Source organism: Malus sylvestris, chromosome 16, assembly GCF_916048215.2.
Source record: "Malus sylvestris chromosome 16, drMalSylv7.2, whole genome shotgun sequence".
NCBI classification, from domain to species: Eukaryota; Viridiplantae; Streptophyta; class Magnoliopsida; order Rosales; family Rosaceae; genus Malus; species Malus sylvestris.
In genome coordinates this window covers 23,078,932-23,096,394 of record NC_062275.1, presented here as the reverse complement: position 1 = coordinate 23,096,394, position 17,463 = coordinate 23,078,932, and the positions used below count along the sequence as shown (strand labels likewise).

The 17,463-nt window shown below is 37.0% G+C and overlaps 1 protein-coding gene across 1 annotated transcript; it reads right to left on the bottom strand.

Moving 5' to 3' along the window:
* Positions 1 to 740: 740 nt before the first annotated feature.
* On the bottom strand, positions 741 to 16,146 carry LOC126606987 (protein transport protein Sec24-like At4g32640). Its single transcript, XM_050274401.1, has 24 exons — positions 15,132 to 16,146; positions 14,111 to 14,341; positions 13,657 to 13,731; positions 13,460 to 13,558; positions 12,158 to 12,269; positions 11,694 to 11,821; positions 11,141 to 11,260; positions 9,489 to 9,569; positions 8,287 to 8,364; positions 8,024 to 8,116; positions 6,768 to 6,822; positions 6,070 to 6,146; positions 5,243 to 5,314; positions 5,018 to 5,101; positions 4,657 to 4,776; positions 4,484 to 4,552; positions 4,073 to 4,150; positions 3,747 to 3,885; positions 2,572 to 2,736; positions 2,200 to 2,348; positions 1,944 to 2,123; positions 1,588 to 1,676; positions 1,426 to 1,457; positions 741 to 1,246 (listed from the first exon to the last, which is right to left on the bottom strand). Exons 1-24 carry the CDS (start codon positions 15,909 to 15,911, stop codon positions 1,137 to 1,139), a joined length of 3,216 nt encoding a protein of 1,071 aa, XP_050130358.1. The 5' UTR covers positions 15,912 to 16,146; the 3' UTR covers positions 741 to 1,136.
* Positions 16,147 to 17,463: the final 1,317 nt, after the last annotated feature.

Sequence of the window (17,463 nt, the reverse complement as noted above, 5' to 3'; positions counted from 1 at the left end):
AGATACTACTATGCAGTTTTCAATCTATGTTGAATTTTGTAACTAGATAAATGATTATGATCCACTCACATTTTGTTTTTTACCTCATCAGGACCTTGTGAGACCAAGGCGGTGTTTGTGGACGAGTGGGCTTGGCAATAGTGCATTCCTCCTACCTCGCAGGGTGATCAAACTTCTTTTATCTACTTGTAATAATAATGCATAATCAGACTGTAGATTATACAATGCACATCACATTCTATTTTGTGGTGATTGTTGCAAGCACTACTGCAATGCCCTCAACATGATGTGATAATAATAGGGTTGAACCCTAATGCGTCCCCAAGTGAGAAGATTGAAGTGGGATTTTGCAAGATAATTTCAGTACTTAATAAAACTGAGCTTTTTAGTTCAAATTCATTCACATCTTTAATTTAGTACCTATAGCTTCGTCATCATTTTGGTGATGGCCAACACATCTCTACCTCTAGTTATCGAGGTTGGAGTGTCTTATGGTTGTTTTTTTTTTTTTTTTCGGTTTTATTTACCTATAGACTTCTTATTCAATTATTTCTTTTTTTACCGGTCTACTCGCGTGCACTCACTTATAGATTTTAGATTTTAACTTTCGAAATTTTTCGAGTTAAAATCTTCGAAACTGCACATACTAATTTTATTTTATAAATATAGTAACCAGTTCAACCACAAAACTAGAAGCTTTGTTCAAAAAAACACCAACCAAACAAGAAGAAGCTCAAACATTTTGTAGAACCAACCTGTTTATACATTTTTCTTTCTCCCACCGTAACTTACAAAGTTTATTCTCACAGTACACCAATAAATTGAAAAGGGAGATATCGAAGGAGAAGAGAAAAGAATTGAGTTAGGGCGACTTAAATACAGTAATACGCTTCGCAATACTCTGTATTTATTGGCAGTAGTGTCTACTATGGATTGTCAGCTGCAATTTTAACAAACCTATCATAACAAAACTCGGCTCTGCTTGCTCTTCAAGCATACATTACATACGTTGCGGGATGATCCCCGAGTACATGTGTATAGCAAGCATCTAATTTATCTTCTATCTGTTGAATCCATGGGTACTCTATCAAGAAGTTGCTCAAAACTTATAATTTAAACCAAAGAAGCGTAAGCAGTTATGATGCCATTTTTATCTGTATTTGCCGATGGACATGCACCAGAAATTCAACGTAGGAGGGGCCATTCGGACTCTGGTCTTCGACCATATATGAGAAAAACAGTGTTCCTGTGAGGAAAGATAATTCAGTACTCAATCAAAACCAAGTATTCAGATATCCGGCCGGGTTCTTTTTCAAAAACAAGTTTAACCTTAGTTCTCTACATCTGATTTCTGAAGCGTTACTTAAATACTAAATTCAGTTATATATGTAATATTATATCCTAGTAGAAGTCTAAGACACTCACCTGATGGATCTCCTTTCTTACATAATTTTAAGCTGCACAAAGAAAGAGATGAATTAGGAATCATTTCTTTGGACGAAAACATCAAAAACTGAATTCAAATGCTGCAATTTATTTCTTCCTTACGAACAAGGAATCACTAACGAAAAACAATATCAGTCGTACCGAAGGTAGGAACATCTCTGGCGCCGTATTTCATTTACCGCATCATTCAGCTTCTTTGATAATGGATTATCATACTGCTGTAGCACAAACTGCGAGAAAGAGTCCAAGAGAAAGAATTCAACTCATGCACCCTCAAATATCAAAATCTCAAAAGATCAAATGCCATACAATTTAAGTTATAAAAAGAATAAAAATTGATCAACAATGAATTAAGGCTCATAAAGAAAATGAATTAAGCACCCAGCCCTCTCGTTCTAGTGAACCGAAACAGGTCCCAAGAGAAAAAGTTCAGAATTATAATTTAAAATTAAGTCAGGCAGAAAATAAGAAACCAAAAGGGTAAATGATAAGGCTACCTGTGTGGGAAGTTCATCAGCAGAGGTGATTCCAAACAGTTGTTGCAAAATTCCAGAATCCACCAAATTCCCAATATATATTAAACAGTCGTCACCATTCTCGAGAAGATAAATTCCCTCGTTACGCACGTGTTCACTAGAAAGCGGAATCACTGGAGGTATTAGAGAATCATCTCCCTCCTGTACATTAATGAAAGCTACCAGTGAATATAAAACGCATATCACAAAGAGTTGAACAAGAAGTTAAATGACACACCCTTTTGGATTCAAGGTCATGAATAGCCATCATTCTCGGGTACACTAGTGGAACAGCCAAAGGAACCGAAAGGGAAGAAACATAGTTGATCCAGAAGGATCGCTCATCTATTTTTCCATCAGTTCGTAGCCCCACACTTTTGATTAATGCTGAAAAAGGAACTTATTTATCAATATATGTACAAAATCTCTAAGAAGCTGAGTGATGATTCTGTGTGATATATTCCAATGGAAGAGGCATTTTTATAACATTTTATCATACCAAGGGTGTATAAAGGCAAAATACATTATTATAATTCATTTTAGATATATTTAAGCAACAGAACAAATTCATATTAGCTAGTAATTAATAAATAAGCAGAAAATAATATACCAAGGGTGTATAGAGGCAGTAGCTTCAGTGCCTCCGGTAAAATAAGCTGTCCAGAAGATGATACAGTAGCACAAAATTTACGATATGAAAGCAGACTACTAATGCACAGATTTGTCACTTGTTCCCGTACATGCAAGAGGTGACTTGAAGGAATTTCATTTGCCGCTATACACAATTTTAAAAAGGCCTTATTGTCAGAATTCATCGAAATTCAATTAGAAAGAATGTACTAACAAACTGCAATCCTGATGGACAATATATTGGCAGAATGCAGCAAGTGAAAAGGAATGAGAAGAAAGAGAATTATACATCTGCATTTCAAATTACCAGATGTGAATAATGAAAGAGAGAAGTTAAAGACAGTGTTTTCATAATAAAATTCACAAATTTAAGCGCCTGCATTTAATTGAGAAACCTATAATTACAATTGGGATTGTGCACTATTATCCACCCTACTCTCAGATTTGGAAATCAAAAGCTCCTCCGAAGGTTAAAATACTTGTATGGCTTGTGGCCACTGGGAGTCTCAACACTTGCGACAAAATTCAAAGGAGAAACCCTCTGATGTGTTTATCCCCACATTGGTGTAGTTTATGTAAAGCTAAGGAGGAGAGTGTAAATCACATCTTTCTTCATTGCTCCTACTCGATCCAACTATGGTGGAAACTGTTTCAGGAGGTTAAAGTAAGTTGGGTCATTCCTAAAGGGTGTTTTGAGCTACTAAGCACCAATTTTAAGGCACTTGGAAAAGGGAAAAAATCCAAAGCTTTGTGGGGTTGCCTGGTATCGGCAATTTTTTGGAATATATGGCTGGAACGCAACAGAAGGATTTTTGAAGACTATACTGGAGTGGGGGCAGAAGTACTTTGGGGGAGAGTAAAATATTGGGCATCTTTTTGGGCTTCGGTTACTAAAGAGTTTAATAATTGCTCTCTATCTCAAATACTGTGGGATTTGTTAGCAGCAGTTAAGTGAGCTAAGTCTAGAATTGGCTACTGTAGCCAAATCCTATTGGGATTTTCCTTTCTAATTTGTTGGTGGACTTCTTATCCACTTCTATGTTTTTCACTATTCTTTAATAAAATTGTTTCTTCTCAAAAAAAAAATAATTACAATTGGGAAAATGAGCATGAAGAAAAGAAAGCAACAAAGAAGAACAGCATATAATTGAATACCTTGCTTCATGAAACATGCAAATTGAGTGTCCAAATCAGCAGCACGGAACAGATTACTTAGCATACTAGTGCATGGCAGAGATAAAGTTGCAACTCGAATTCTCCGTTGGCCATACACAGTTGTGTATAAAACGGCACACTGGATAATGAAAATATTAAAATTAATTTATAATGAAGTATATAAATATATAAATGACTAAACAATGAAACATTCAGCTGCAGAGATAGGTGGCGTCATAACTTAAGCTGTAAAGATTCAAGAAACAGCTCAATATATTATTCACCACTACTGCATTTGGTAAGGGAGCAGAAAAATTAAAATTTACCTGGAAACCACATTCTGAGCCATCCTGTAATTTATCATCATGTTTTAAGGTCACCATAATAGTTTTGTCACAGTCAATCTGCATGATAGAAAGGATTGGTCATGATTTCAACAAAAAATATAAGAGCCACTGTCACTCTTTTCAAGGCATAATAAAAAATAAAAAAAAAAGGAAAAGGAGATGTAGAGAGACTGAGGAGAACGAAACCAGAAAACTGAAAACAGACAAAGGAGCTATGATTAAGCAGCAAGACTAATTTTCTTTCATATACCAAAATCTTTATTTACTGTCATTGTCGGTCAACACAACCAGGGGTTGGGGGGATTTTTACTTCCATGGAAGATATATGATAAGTCAGAAAAAATAGTCTGATGTGTTGGTAATAAGGGATTTCATAGAATATGTACAGACCCCGGGTAGGTCAACATCCGTAGGAATACGTTTGCAAAAGCTTCCATGGTACTCTTGAACTTGAATACCCTGAAAATGATGAACATAAACTTATCCTACAAGAATAATCAATTGAAAGAACGATAACCAATCATCAGCTAATACAAGAGAAAGAGGTGTTCAATGAAACTTACCTGGCTGCATCTTACACGCATCACCGCCTCAAAACCTTGAGGCCTTGTGACATTCCATCTAAGATCGTTGTAGAGCTTTGCAGGATCAGAGACAGCTGAGAAGGGGTAGTAATAGTAAAGCTGGAACGATAACCAATATGGTTAGATGTCTATGCATAAATTATCTATAGTTACAAGTGGTAGATGCTTCTCAAATCTGATATCATGAATTTATTATAAATGGTGGATATGTAAATTAAGAAATAACAAAAAGATGAAAAAAAATAGAAAAGTCATAAGAGAAAATCCTCAACAAAGATCATAACAGGTAGAAATTTGACGGCAGATGTATGTGAAGTGATAGAAGAATGTTCATTAGTACCTGCCCTCCAGTTGTTCTTGGGATAACAGAGATAGAAGCAATGTCTATGTATGACTGAGTAGTGATAAACAAGTCAACACAAACCTGGAACATTTCATGGAAAAAAAAAGTGTACAATAAATTATGCTCAACTTGTTAATTACCACTAATAATCTCAGTCAGTATAGAAATCACATAAATATGTTAACTGATCATTAGAGGGAAAGAAATTAGTAAAAGGCTTACTTGATATTCAGCAAACTCAATTGCCATCGTCTTTAAAGTTTTGTCAGCTGGTTGGAGTAATTTATGAGCCTCCTGGAATGCATTTAAAGTTAAACAAATAAAAACATAATACCAAGCCTACCAAGACAATCCAATGAACCGACTGCTCATCAGATAGTATGATTCAATGGATGATAGATATGGACACCTAGCATATGCAAATCAACTCTAGCACAGTACACAAAGGCCTGATGTCAATTTCTTTTGTAATAATTATCCTAAGTCCATCTACATGGCCACCTAGTTTGCCAAATCTTCAAGAGGGTTCAAAAATTTGAGATAAGTTCTTATTCCTATTAACGGAATATATGTAATCAAAAAGCAAGATCATATAAGCGGGAACAATATCAAAAGAAGCTGAGACCTAAGGCAAAAGTTGCACATGAGGGCTTCCTATTTTAATATGCCAACATGAATTACAAAAATAATTTTTGTAAATAATCGTTTATTGTGTTTCTCATCTTTTTAGATACAGAATTATGAATTAACTTTCCTTTCAACTTTCCTTTTCAAATTATTGTAACGTATTTCATAATGAGAGATAATGGAGCAAGAATTCACTTAAGAGATAACCGTGTCCTAAAAGAAAAGACCAGCGTGGACTTTCATAAGGTAGTAGGCATTTGGCTATTGGGCTTTTCATAACCATGACTTCAATTCCTATATAATTTCTTTTTTTTGTGACCTCAAGGATGTGATGAGCTTTTTTCTTAATAGTAACTGCATTACAGGACGACAGCTCTAAAGCACACAAACGGCATACAATGACACAAAGAGGGTATTCGTACCTTCTCAGCTGAGGATATATTTGCTCTTCCTTCGGCCTCTCTAGCAGAGAGTGCTCCAATTCCAGTTGATGCCAACACTGCAGACAACATAAACATTAGTATACTCTGAGATGGCAATAAACCAGGTATGTCCTGTAAAAGTAAAAGAAGATGCCAAATGTGAAAATGAATATGCATACAAATTCTTTACCAGATTTCACAAAAAAAATGTCTATAAAAGGTATCCAGGATAAATTAATGATACAAGTGAAAATATCTCTTAGTCATTTAGCTGGAATTCAAGTTGACTGAAAACTGATAACATGAAATCAATAAATTATCCCAACGAAAAATCTTACATGATAACTGGGAACATCAACAAAATATCTGTTCTGGGTTACTTTTTTCATTCCTGACTAGATAGGTTGTTTATCTTTATAAAATAAGAATAAGGCAATAACAGTGACTGAAACTACACTAAACAAATATGCATTTTCCAAAACTTCTCTTATGAAACTACTAATGTTTATGCGATTCTCAACTGTCTCTTAAGATCCTTTAACAGATCTCAGTCCTTTGTTTTGTCTATGCTATGAAGCCATGCAGCCTCAAGCACGTTGTTTTTCATTCTTTGCTTGCAATAATATGTGAAAGTGTTTATAAAGGAAAAGGAAAACATAGAGGATGCACCATCAGTAGATAAATGGATAACAGCTTGCCTGACTGAAACACCAAAAGTTTCCCTCCAGTACTCTTAATTGCCAAGAAAGCAGCCTAGGCAAGGAAGAAAACAAAAATGAATAATGAAGCGATAAATTTAAACATCAATATGTATAAAAAGAAAAATAGTGCAAATCATAGAGATTATTGATTCTGTTGCTAGACTATGCCGCAAAAGCAACAAATGAGCAGAGATTATTGATTCTGTTCATTGAAGTGTTACGTATACAATAATTTCAGAATCATGGAGGGATTTAGATCTATTTATGTTATAATACAATTCTTCCATAAACAACTCAAAATACAAATAATATTATTAACCATGTTATAGGCTTGATGCATTTTACTCACACAGTGGTAGCTAGTAGAGAAAGCCGAGAGTTTGACCACCAATATAAATGCAGCATGGCGGATTAATGCCTTTAGGTCTAGTGTTCAATGACCGGCAGAAAAGAGAGTTGTCATTTTTAACACTAATGACAGGTTTAACAGCTCAAATAACAGGTTAACTACACATGTTGGTTTGACAATTATTCAAACAGTCAAGACTCCAAACTACGTTTTGACTGAAATCAATCTAAGAAGGGTGTTTAGACAGGAAGTAAAGCCAATTGATAGCCAAACCAGTCAGAAGGACATATGACACCAGCTCCATTCATCTCTCCTCAAAGCTTGTCATGCATTACAACATATTGATTGGCATATTCACCACAAAATGAGGAACAATGAGAAAGTTGATCAGTATTTGGCAAGAACAAAACTTTGATCCAGTCAGCTTTCAAGGTCATGGAAGCGTCTACACCTATAGGATTTTCGACTACTTTTATTTAATAAATATTATTCCAAAAATCTCTTAGACTTTACATGCAAAAGAATGAGTTTAGATTAATTATCAGGATTTTTTGGCTCATCATATTAATTCTTATGAGTATATTCTTTGCCTTAAGTTATTCAACTATAGTACTATACAAGCATCAAATATCTTCTTTCCTTTCTCATTATACTCAGCTTCAGACAAAAGAACCTAAGAAGAGCCAGATGAACAAAAATGACATGCTCAATCCACTCATAGTAGTTGTATAAAGCTTCATAGTGTCAACATCAAGCATATTATGTACAGCACCATCTACTCAATGCATGTTTCATGAATTCATATCCATTTGCACCTGATGTTCTGTATTTTCAAATGGAGTAGCAAACCGCAACCCCCATAAATAGTTCAGTACATATAGCAGTGTCACACTATACAGCATACCTTGATTGCCGCACCAAAGGCTGATTCAGCAGTTTTACTGTTTTGAAACATGGTTGGAATACTTTCCAACAATTGCTCCAAATGTTGGCGGCACTAAGAATTCACAACAACAAAACAATCTAAATTTAATAAGAGGCGTGTAGAAATTTAATAATTAAGATGCCAAAATGTCATATGGCTAATTGTTGTTAAATCAACACTTCAAAGACTTTGCACAACTATTCAATACATTTCACGAAAGGAAAAAAATAACAGCTGCTGACCTCGGAAAGCTGGACCACTACATCAGTCTCCAGAGGAGTGTAAACATCTTGCACATCAGGAACAATAAGCATCAAAGGCTGCAAACACATATTGGATCTCAGTGTGAAACCTTTTAAAATAATTGTTTGACAAAAATAGAAATCAGGGCCATAAAAATTAATGGTTATATAGCCAAAGCTTATAGCAAAAGGAATATAATTCAAACAATTAAACTCAGATGGTTAGAAAAAGAAGAAAAGGAAAACAATTTGGCTACAAATCAGAAATGGAAAAATTAAAGTGATGATTGAGTATATTAGCAGAAATTGTCCCACCCTTTCATCTACTCACTGAAACTTTAAAAGGCAAGCTCTATGACCAGTATACCTAGAACTTGTCATCAACTTTCTCTAGGCATAAGAAAATTGATTCTAAGACAGAGAATTCCAACTACACAGAATATGATAGGTGTAAAGCAACACATCATTTATTGTAAAGAAAGCATCCGAGTATTACTCACAAGAAAATCTATAGTTTTCTCATCACTCTTCTTTCGCTCTGATTTTTCTACCTTAGAATTTGACCATGTTTCAATTTTCTCCTTGAGCACCTTCCATCCTACCAAATCTTTGGTCGATAGTGTATGTGCTTCTGTTGATGCGTGGTTCACTTTTGATTAAAAATCTACTAGTTCATACACATGCTGGTTCTTTTAATATTTTCACCTATATACATAGGCACTCTGAGATGAAACTGGCAATAAGTACAATATTCACTCAACCAAAAAAGAAAGAATAGATACATCCCCAAAGTATTCAAATTCATTCATTGGAAAAACCCCGTCAATTCCTATAGTCTACTCATGAATGCAACAAGTTCAAAAACCCAACCTGTCTAAAAGCATAAAACCAACATCAAGGTCCGGCACCTCTGTGGTATAAAACTATAAATTTCTATTTTCATGTATCACCTATAGTGCATAGTATAGTGGACATTCCAAATTACAGTGTCATTTATTCGTCACAAAGGCAACATGTCGAAAATGAAGGCATCAAAAGTCACATTTAATTTCATACACAGAGAAGTAAGAAGCACGCAGATTTTTAATTTTTATGCAAATAATTTGTCGGTTTCACAAGACTGCATATGTATCAGAATTCATTCTATATATAATAAATGAATAACTAAAAGAAACAACGACAAAAAGACAACTTATATTGACCTGCTGCAGTGCACGTTTCAAATTGTAAAAATGGATCGTTGAGTCAAATGTTGCAATTCCCACCATTGTCCGAGGACCTTCCTGCAATAACAAATACATCAACCCCTGACTCATCTAAATTTCTCACTGATATTGTTTCAATAAATGTATGACCAATGAATGCAGGCCTTGAGAAAATGAACTGAGCCACTATGCAGCAGACACAAAGATACATATAGCTTGTTAAAACTGCTGTACTTTTATGCCCAAACGGAAGCAAATTCTAATAAAGTACCAATATCAACGTCGTAGGTGAAAGCTAAAACATACAATCTCAAACTAACACAAGACATTTACGTGGTTCGGCGTAAAGCCTACGTCCACAAGCAAAGCATGGCGAGGAATTTCACTAAACAAACAGAGATTGCAAGAGTGTTTAAACTCTCACAACCCAAATCCCACAAATTACAAACCTTAAACCAAACAAGTCGAGAACTCAAACAAACGGAGAAGATTCTCCCAAATTGCTCTCTAACTCACACATTCACAAATTGACTCTCACCAAATTGCCACACAAATGAGCCACATCAAAATACACCAACCCTAAGGTCCTATTTATAGTGCATAGGACTTAGGTTACAATAAGATTCCTAATAGGAAGTAAATCCAAATCCTAATCAAATAAGTAATTAACAAAATCTCTCCACCAAGGAAACCAACTAAGAAGTCAAAATCCAAACCCAAATGGGACACCAAAACCAAATAGGTAACACAAACCTAATTTTTTGCATCATCCTAATTTTGAGCCATAAAACCCAACAAAAACAAGGCTGAGGTCATTAAGAATGAAAATGTGCATGCAAATGAGGACATAAGTAAATGAACTCTAGCTAATATTTACTCATCACCATTATATCCTTTGCCTTTTCCATAGTCTAATGAGATTGGTTGGGCACATGAATTCTCATCAATATTAGGAACATATTAGTAAATAGCTATTGAGGTAAACCAAAATTTTTGCTAATTTAGTGCACAGCCCATCAATAAAAAATGTGACTTAATAAACAACGAAACAATATAATTCGAAACTCAAGGACAACAAAAGCTACTAGGGAGGATATCTCTTTGGAATTTCTAGCAAAAACAGATATGAGATACGTAAATGCACTGCTCATAATAAACTCTTGCACGATCTTATTAGACATGTTTAGTCTTATCCTTTCAGAATTTCAGAAGAGAATGGAAGAAAATTTGTAATCATTAAAGTTCAAGAATTGCAAAGCTGCAAACCTTCTCACAAGCTTAACAATGAGACTAAATAGGCAGGAAAAGTTTTAAGTTTTCTCATTCTATAGTTAGAAAGGATTCATGCTTTCCATCATACTCATCAATGTTCTATTTGCTCAATTCAGCCTTATTCACAAATGTCGGGTTTGGCATCATGGATCCTGTCTAAAATTTCATAAATATATGACACTCACAAAATTAAGAAAACTTTATATTGTTCTGATGCGTCTCTTTCTCCGCTTAGACTTAAATATAATGAACTTCACTGCGTACGCCCCATTTTTCAAAAAAAAAAAAAAAAAAAAAAAAAATTAATGCCACAGCACAATCACATGCTGTAAGAATAGTAAAGCAGGAACATTATGCCTATAGACAAAATAACTCACCGGGAGATCAGCAATAACTTGACTGAGTGCACTGCAAGCTGCAGCTGTTGCACCAGTTTGAATGGCATTCATGGATACATCAATGAGGAAGAAGTACACAGCTGGCATGGGATCACGTACCTGAGTTACAAAAGCCAAATAATTAAAGAACTGTAACTTCAGTCACTTATGCAAAATTAATTCAGTTGTTTAAAATCCTTTACCAAAATAAAAATGGGAACAAACTCTTCTAATTGGGGTTCAAAAGACATTTTAATATAGTGATACTGTCAACGAGCCAATACAGAAAAACTTCTGTTATGAAAAAAACCTGAATAAAAATGAAAAATAAAGTGAGAGAGAAAGAGAGAGAGAGGGTGAAAGTGTGGCTTTTATGGACTTTAAAAAGTCCATGAATGTGTTGGAAATATACGCAACCATTATTGGCAAGTGCCAACCATGCCAGGAAGGTCTTGCATTCTTTTGTTAAAATAGAAAGGAAAGGATGTATTTCTCAGCAACAAAACATGGTGATCTTACTTAAGTTATACTGCAGATATTACAATCAACTAACCATGTATTCTTTTGAAGCAACAAATTCAACTGTTCCTCTACATAGCTCAGGCCTCTCATCAGCATCTCTGCGTCTACCATCTGGACCAAGATTGCAGTGGTAGTCACGGGGAGTCTCATCGGTAAATCCTGCACAAGAAATGGCATACTCTGTAGGGTCACTGCTTTTGCATACAAACACCGTGCAGATTACACCTTAATCCATAGACCATAGTACAAACCGTCAAGATAGGAATGGTAAACATACTCTCAACAAGGTATTACTATTAGCTTATGGCCTAATAAAATATTCCAGAAACTTGAAAAGATGAAAAAAGAAAAACAAATAACAGGACCACTTTGAAGAAGCAAAAGAAACAAAAGCACTGCTTTAAACAAGTTTTGAGACCACCAAATTTGTCCTTCTACATGAACTGAAAGAAAAGGTCTCATACACAACGCCAAACTGAGAGAAATCTTCCTCACCACAAAGATTACAGATGAATTTCCTGCCCTGGTCAATGAACTTCATGAAAGGATTTATGTAGCCTTTGCAACGAGAGCATCGAACAGGACCACTTTCACCGAAATCCACAACCTAAAACAAAACGATTCAGGAGTAAAATTTATAGCTCGATGAAAATTCTGATTGTTTAATTGTTCAAGGTTTTGGTCATTTATATTTATAGAGAGACATTGTGCCTTTAGTAGAGGAAAAAGAATTGTGGAAGGTTTGTGTATTAGCTTCTTTTTTTTTTTTTCAGGTAGAAAGAAATACTTGAATTTACAAAGTGACTTGGGAGATGAGGCAGATCTATTGTGAGAAGAGTATTTTGGGTTTCTTCGTGGGTCTCAATATGTACAGGATATTCAATTTCACTCTCCATTGCAGATAAGGGAGGTGCATTTTCTGCATAATCAACAGTAATTAGAAGGACAGGACAGCTTTTTTCTTTTTTGTTTTATTGGTGGACTAATGTTCATTTCTGTAGAATGATATTGAACCTTACTAATTCTATTCTAATAAAGCATTTGTGTATTTTTAGAACAGAAATGAATTCATGATTCACAAAGTGATTGATAAATTATCCCATCGTTAGAAGAAACAACTAAAGTTGGCCATGGTCTGATTTGGAAATCCAGAGCTTCCTCTAACGTGAAGGTTCTGTCCAGGCTGGTAGCTCAGGGTAAGGTGAAACTAATGATATGGTTCAAAAGGAAACCAATCAGCTCTTTATCACCTCGTTGGTGCATTTTGTGCAAGAAAATTATGCACTGGTGGATCACCTTCCCCAACTGCCATAATGGGTCTTTGGTTCAAACTGTATAAGAAGGCTGATCTAAGCTGGGTTGTTCCTAGGCCAGCTTTTCTTTTCCATGAGAGAGCTATATGATGTTTTTCAAGGGCAAAATGGCTAGAGTTGTGTGAGGTTGTATCGTTCTTACTGTGCTCATGGTGGTCTCATGTAAAGAAATAAAGGGTATATGAAGATTACGTCGGAGTGGGATTGAGGAGTCAAGGAATTTGAAGATTATATAGGCTAGAGCTGACCAGAGTTTAGACATAACTTTTTTTGACAAATAGTGGGCTAGAATAGTAGGTGCGGTGCTTTAGTTTTGCTTGGGAGTTGGGAGTGACATTTTTTGTTTGGCTTTTATGGTTTCATTTTCTTCTCTCTTATCAGTGGTTCTTGACCACTTTATGTTGCTTTATTGCCTAGTTTGCATCAAAATAGTATATTATATACATATAAATACTGTAATAGGAAAAGAGGAATCATTAAGTACTTGGATTGGTTCCTCATTTGGATGAGGAAGGGCAAAAGGTTCAACCAACAAAGCTAATGGCATTCCTGACGTCGTTAAAAGATCTGCAGTGCATGGTATCTGGTAAATTGACAAAAACATAATACCATTACTACACTTTTATTAAAAGGGAACAAACACCATAACTAACGGTCAATTCATGAAAGTTAAACCCAAACCTGATTGATGGTGCACCTCATGTAACGTGGACTGCAATTCCCAGTGTCTCTGACAATATAATCAGTTGTAGCAGGCTTCAAAATATTAAGAGCAATCAGAAGAATAAATGATAGACAATATCCAGTTTTTTATCATGCTTAAACATACTTTGCAGCATTACAATGGAGTGAAATTACATACACAGAAAGAGGACAGTTTTTCACCATGTTTACACATATTTTTGCAGCATTGATATGGGCAATTACAATAGAGTGAAATTACATACACAGAAAGAGGACAGTTTTTCACCACGTTTAAACATACTTTGCAGCATTAATATGTGCAATTACAATGGAGTGAAATTACATACAGAGAAAGAGGAGAGAGTAAGAGAAGTCAAAAAGTATAAGGATATACAGCTAAAGCAAATACTGTAATCAACAAAAATTCTTCAAGTTATGGATAAATAAATACCGGAGGTGGATTTGCCTGATTGCCCTGACGAGTTTCATGAATGAGCATCGATGAACTTGGTATAGGCCGAGGAATTTGAGTGGGATCAATCTTGGATGACCCAGCCAAAGGAGTACCAGTTTGACCAGCAGGTGAGATGGTAGTCATGGACTGATTTGGTAGTGGTGGGGGTGGCATTCCAAACATTCTAGGTGGTTGAGCAGAACCAGGAAATTGCAAAGGTGGAGCCACCTAACGACGTTCAGAACATTTCAGAAGCCAAATCAAGGTAAGAAGAAATGAATTCATGCATTCATCTTTTTCCTCTATCAGAATGCTACATTCTAGCGCATTTGCATAAGCATTGGTGGAAAGAAAAGAAATTGCTAATTGCATTTCCTAATAAATAAAAGGAAAAGCAAAAGAGAAGAAAACAATAGTATTCAAGGTTATAACTTATATTACAACACCATGCTTGAACACACAAAATCATAAATTTTTAAAAGAACAATGTAGGAAATATCTAATATGATGCTTACAATGAATTTCAAAAAATATCATTTTAGGAGGATTGTGATTATACTTTTGTTTTATACAAGCTGTCAACAAAAACTTGAAAGCATCCGCTAGAAAGATGGTGATTCATTTAAATAGAGGGCGGAAGATTGCGACGAATAGTGCACACAGTGGTGCAAACTAGTGTGCATTGATAAGCTCACACTTGTAGGCCACTAAGGCACGTTTTTCTTTGGCCAGCTAATAAGCGATAGTTTATATCATGTGTACTGAAGGCGGATAGACATCTATCTAGTTTCAGTCAACTTATATTGGTTTATGTTGTTCTTGCACGAAAACAAGTTTTAACTTTCAATCACACTACTCATAAAATAAATAATAATTGCCAGTACATGTTGGCATTTTTTTGATATGAAATATACTAGCCTTTATAGTATGTTTCCACACTGGATTTTATCAGTTAACTCAAAAGTAATATGAAATTTGATATAACCATAAGAATTTCAAAACAATGTAAGTCCCTAACCTGCCCTTGTTGCACTGGCCATGTCTGTGAGCCATATGGAGAGCCTGAAGCTGGTGGCCGCATGCTTTGAGGTGGAGCTGAAAATGGCGGGGCTGCCGACAATGGTGGTGGCTGCTGAACAGTAGGACCTGGTGGAGAACTAACTGCCGAACCACCCAGCACGGAGTGCATGGATGGGGTTCGTGGTGGACCCGCGGATGGTGCTGGTGCCATTGCTGGTGGATGTCCAACAGGTGGTTGAGGTGCATTTCCACTGGGAGGGAAACGAGGTCCACCCGGCATAGCACCGTAACCAAACATTGGTGGCCCATTACTCAACATTCTACCCGGTGCAGTCGTAGGCGGCATGCTCTGAAGACCTGGGGGAGGACCTGATGCCGGACCAATTGGACCAATTGGTGGTGGCCCAGAAGCAGGAGCTACCCCGCCCACAGGGGGAAACGACCCAGGAGGCGGTCGAGACGGGAAAGATGAAGGCTGGCCAACCGGCGGCCCGGCGGGTCTTACTGGGGTGGTGACTGGGGATAGTGTTGGTTGCGGGGGTCCCGATCGCGGTGCTGGTGCTGCGGGTCTTGCAAAGGCAGCCGGGGGAGGGCCGGGCCGAGAAAAAGGAGGTGGTGCCGAAGGAGCCCCGGCACCGGCAGGAGGGGCTGTTGAAGTAAAAGGGGGCTGTTGGCCGAAAGGGGATGGTCTAGGAGGGGCAGAATTAGGCATGGAAGGCGGCCGATTAAGATTCATATTCTGCATATTATCGGCTAATGAATCAGGGCGGGGCTGCATTCCGGATGGCACGATCCCAAACGGAGAGGAAACGCGATCTGGATAGTCCGTCTTAGCGATACGACTGTCGCCGCCGATTGGAGCCAAACGGAGAGATCTCTGGACCGAGCTTGAGTTGAGCAGTTCAGCGGCTTTCAGTCGGCCTGTTTTGTTTTCCCTGCGCCTCTACTACGGCTTACGTTTCAAACTCATTTTGGCTTTCGTTTTCGTTTTTTTGTTATTAGAAACAGAATATTGTTGCGAGTCCAATTCTATTAGGGCACGTTTGTTTGACAGGATTAAGAGGGCTTGGACTGGACTAGACTATAGTCCGACGTTTGGTGTGCATCCGGATTAGCTTTAATGAGCTTAACCCGGACTCGCTTGGACTAACTGCCTCCTTAGCCGTTCTTAACGAGCAACCCCAAAATTGAGCGGATTCGTAAGCCAGAGAAAACCGAGAGATTTTCTGCGTCGTCCCTTCGTCCAGTCCAAGTCCTTCGTCCTCATCTCTACGTTCCCTCAACGTCATCCTTGCCGTGCTCCCTCATCTTCGTCCTCCTCACCCTCATCTCTGCGTCTTCCGATCTCTGCATCTGCTCGCCCTCATTTGTATGGTAAACTTCGATTCTTCTATTAATTTCATGTATTTGTGTTGCAGATGGTAATTTTACTGAGCTTTATTTGATTTTGTTGTTTTGGGTTTGATAATTTTTTAATCATAGAGATCTGCACTTGAATAAATTAGGGTTTTGATATTTAGGTGAAATTGAAATTAGAATTTGGGCTTTTCATAAGATGAGATGGAACTTGGGAATTTAGGATGTCAAAGTTGTAAAACTTGGAAGTCCTACCCACATGTTGTTTTCGATTTTTAAAAATTGGGGTTTCAACAATGGGAGTACTCTGTGCGTGTGTGTGTGTGTGTGTTAGTGTACTCTGTGTGTGTGTGTGTGTGTAATTTATGTGTATGTCATTACCAAAAATCCTCGTCTCCAAGCATACTCTCTCCAAACACCTTTTTCACTGTATGTTTTTATCTGCCAAATTAGGATGAATTGATGAGTTAGTGCAGAAGTGTGTGTGTGTGTGTGTGTGTACTCATTACTCTGTGTGTGTGTGTGTGTGTTTGTGTACTTGTGTGTGTGTGTAATTTCTGTGTGTGTGTGTGTGTTTGTGTGTACTCATTAACGTAGGGGGTGTGTGTGTGTGTTTGTGTACTTTGTGTGTGTGTTTGTGTACTCTGTGTGTGTGTGTGTACTCTGTGTTTGTGTAATTTCTGTGTGTGTGTGTGTGGTTGTGTACTCATTAACGTGGGGGGGGGGGTGTGTGTGTTTGTGTGTACTCATTACTGTGTGTGTGTGTTTGTGTACTCTCTGTGTGTGTGTGTGTATGTGTGTACTCATTAATGTGGGGGGGGGAGCGAGAGAGGGTGAGGCAGGGAAGGGGGTAGGGTTGGTCTAGAATTTTTGTTCCAACTGGAAGTCCTCCCTGCAACAATCTCTCTGCTTATATTCTAATGTTGCGGTTAAGTTTCATTCAAAAGATTAGTGTCCGGTTTGAACTATTTTTG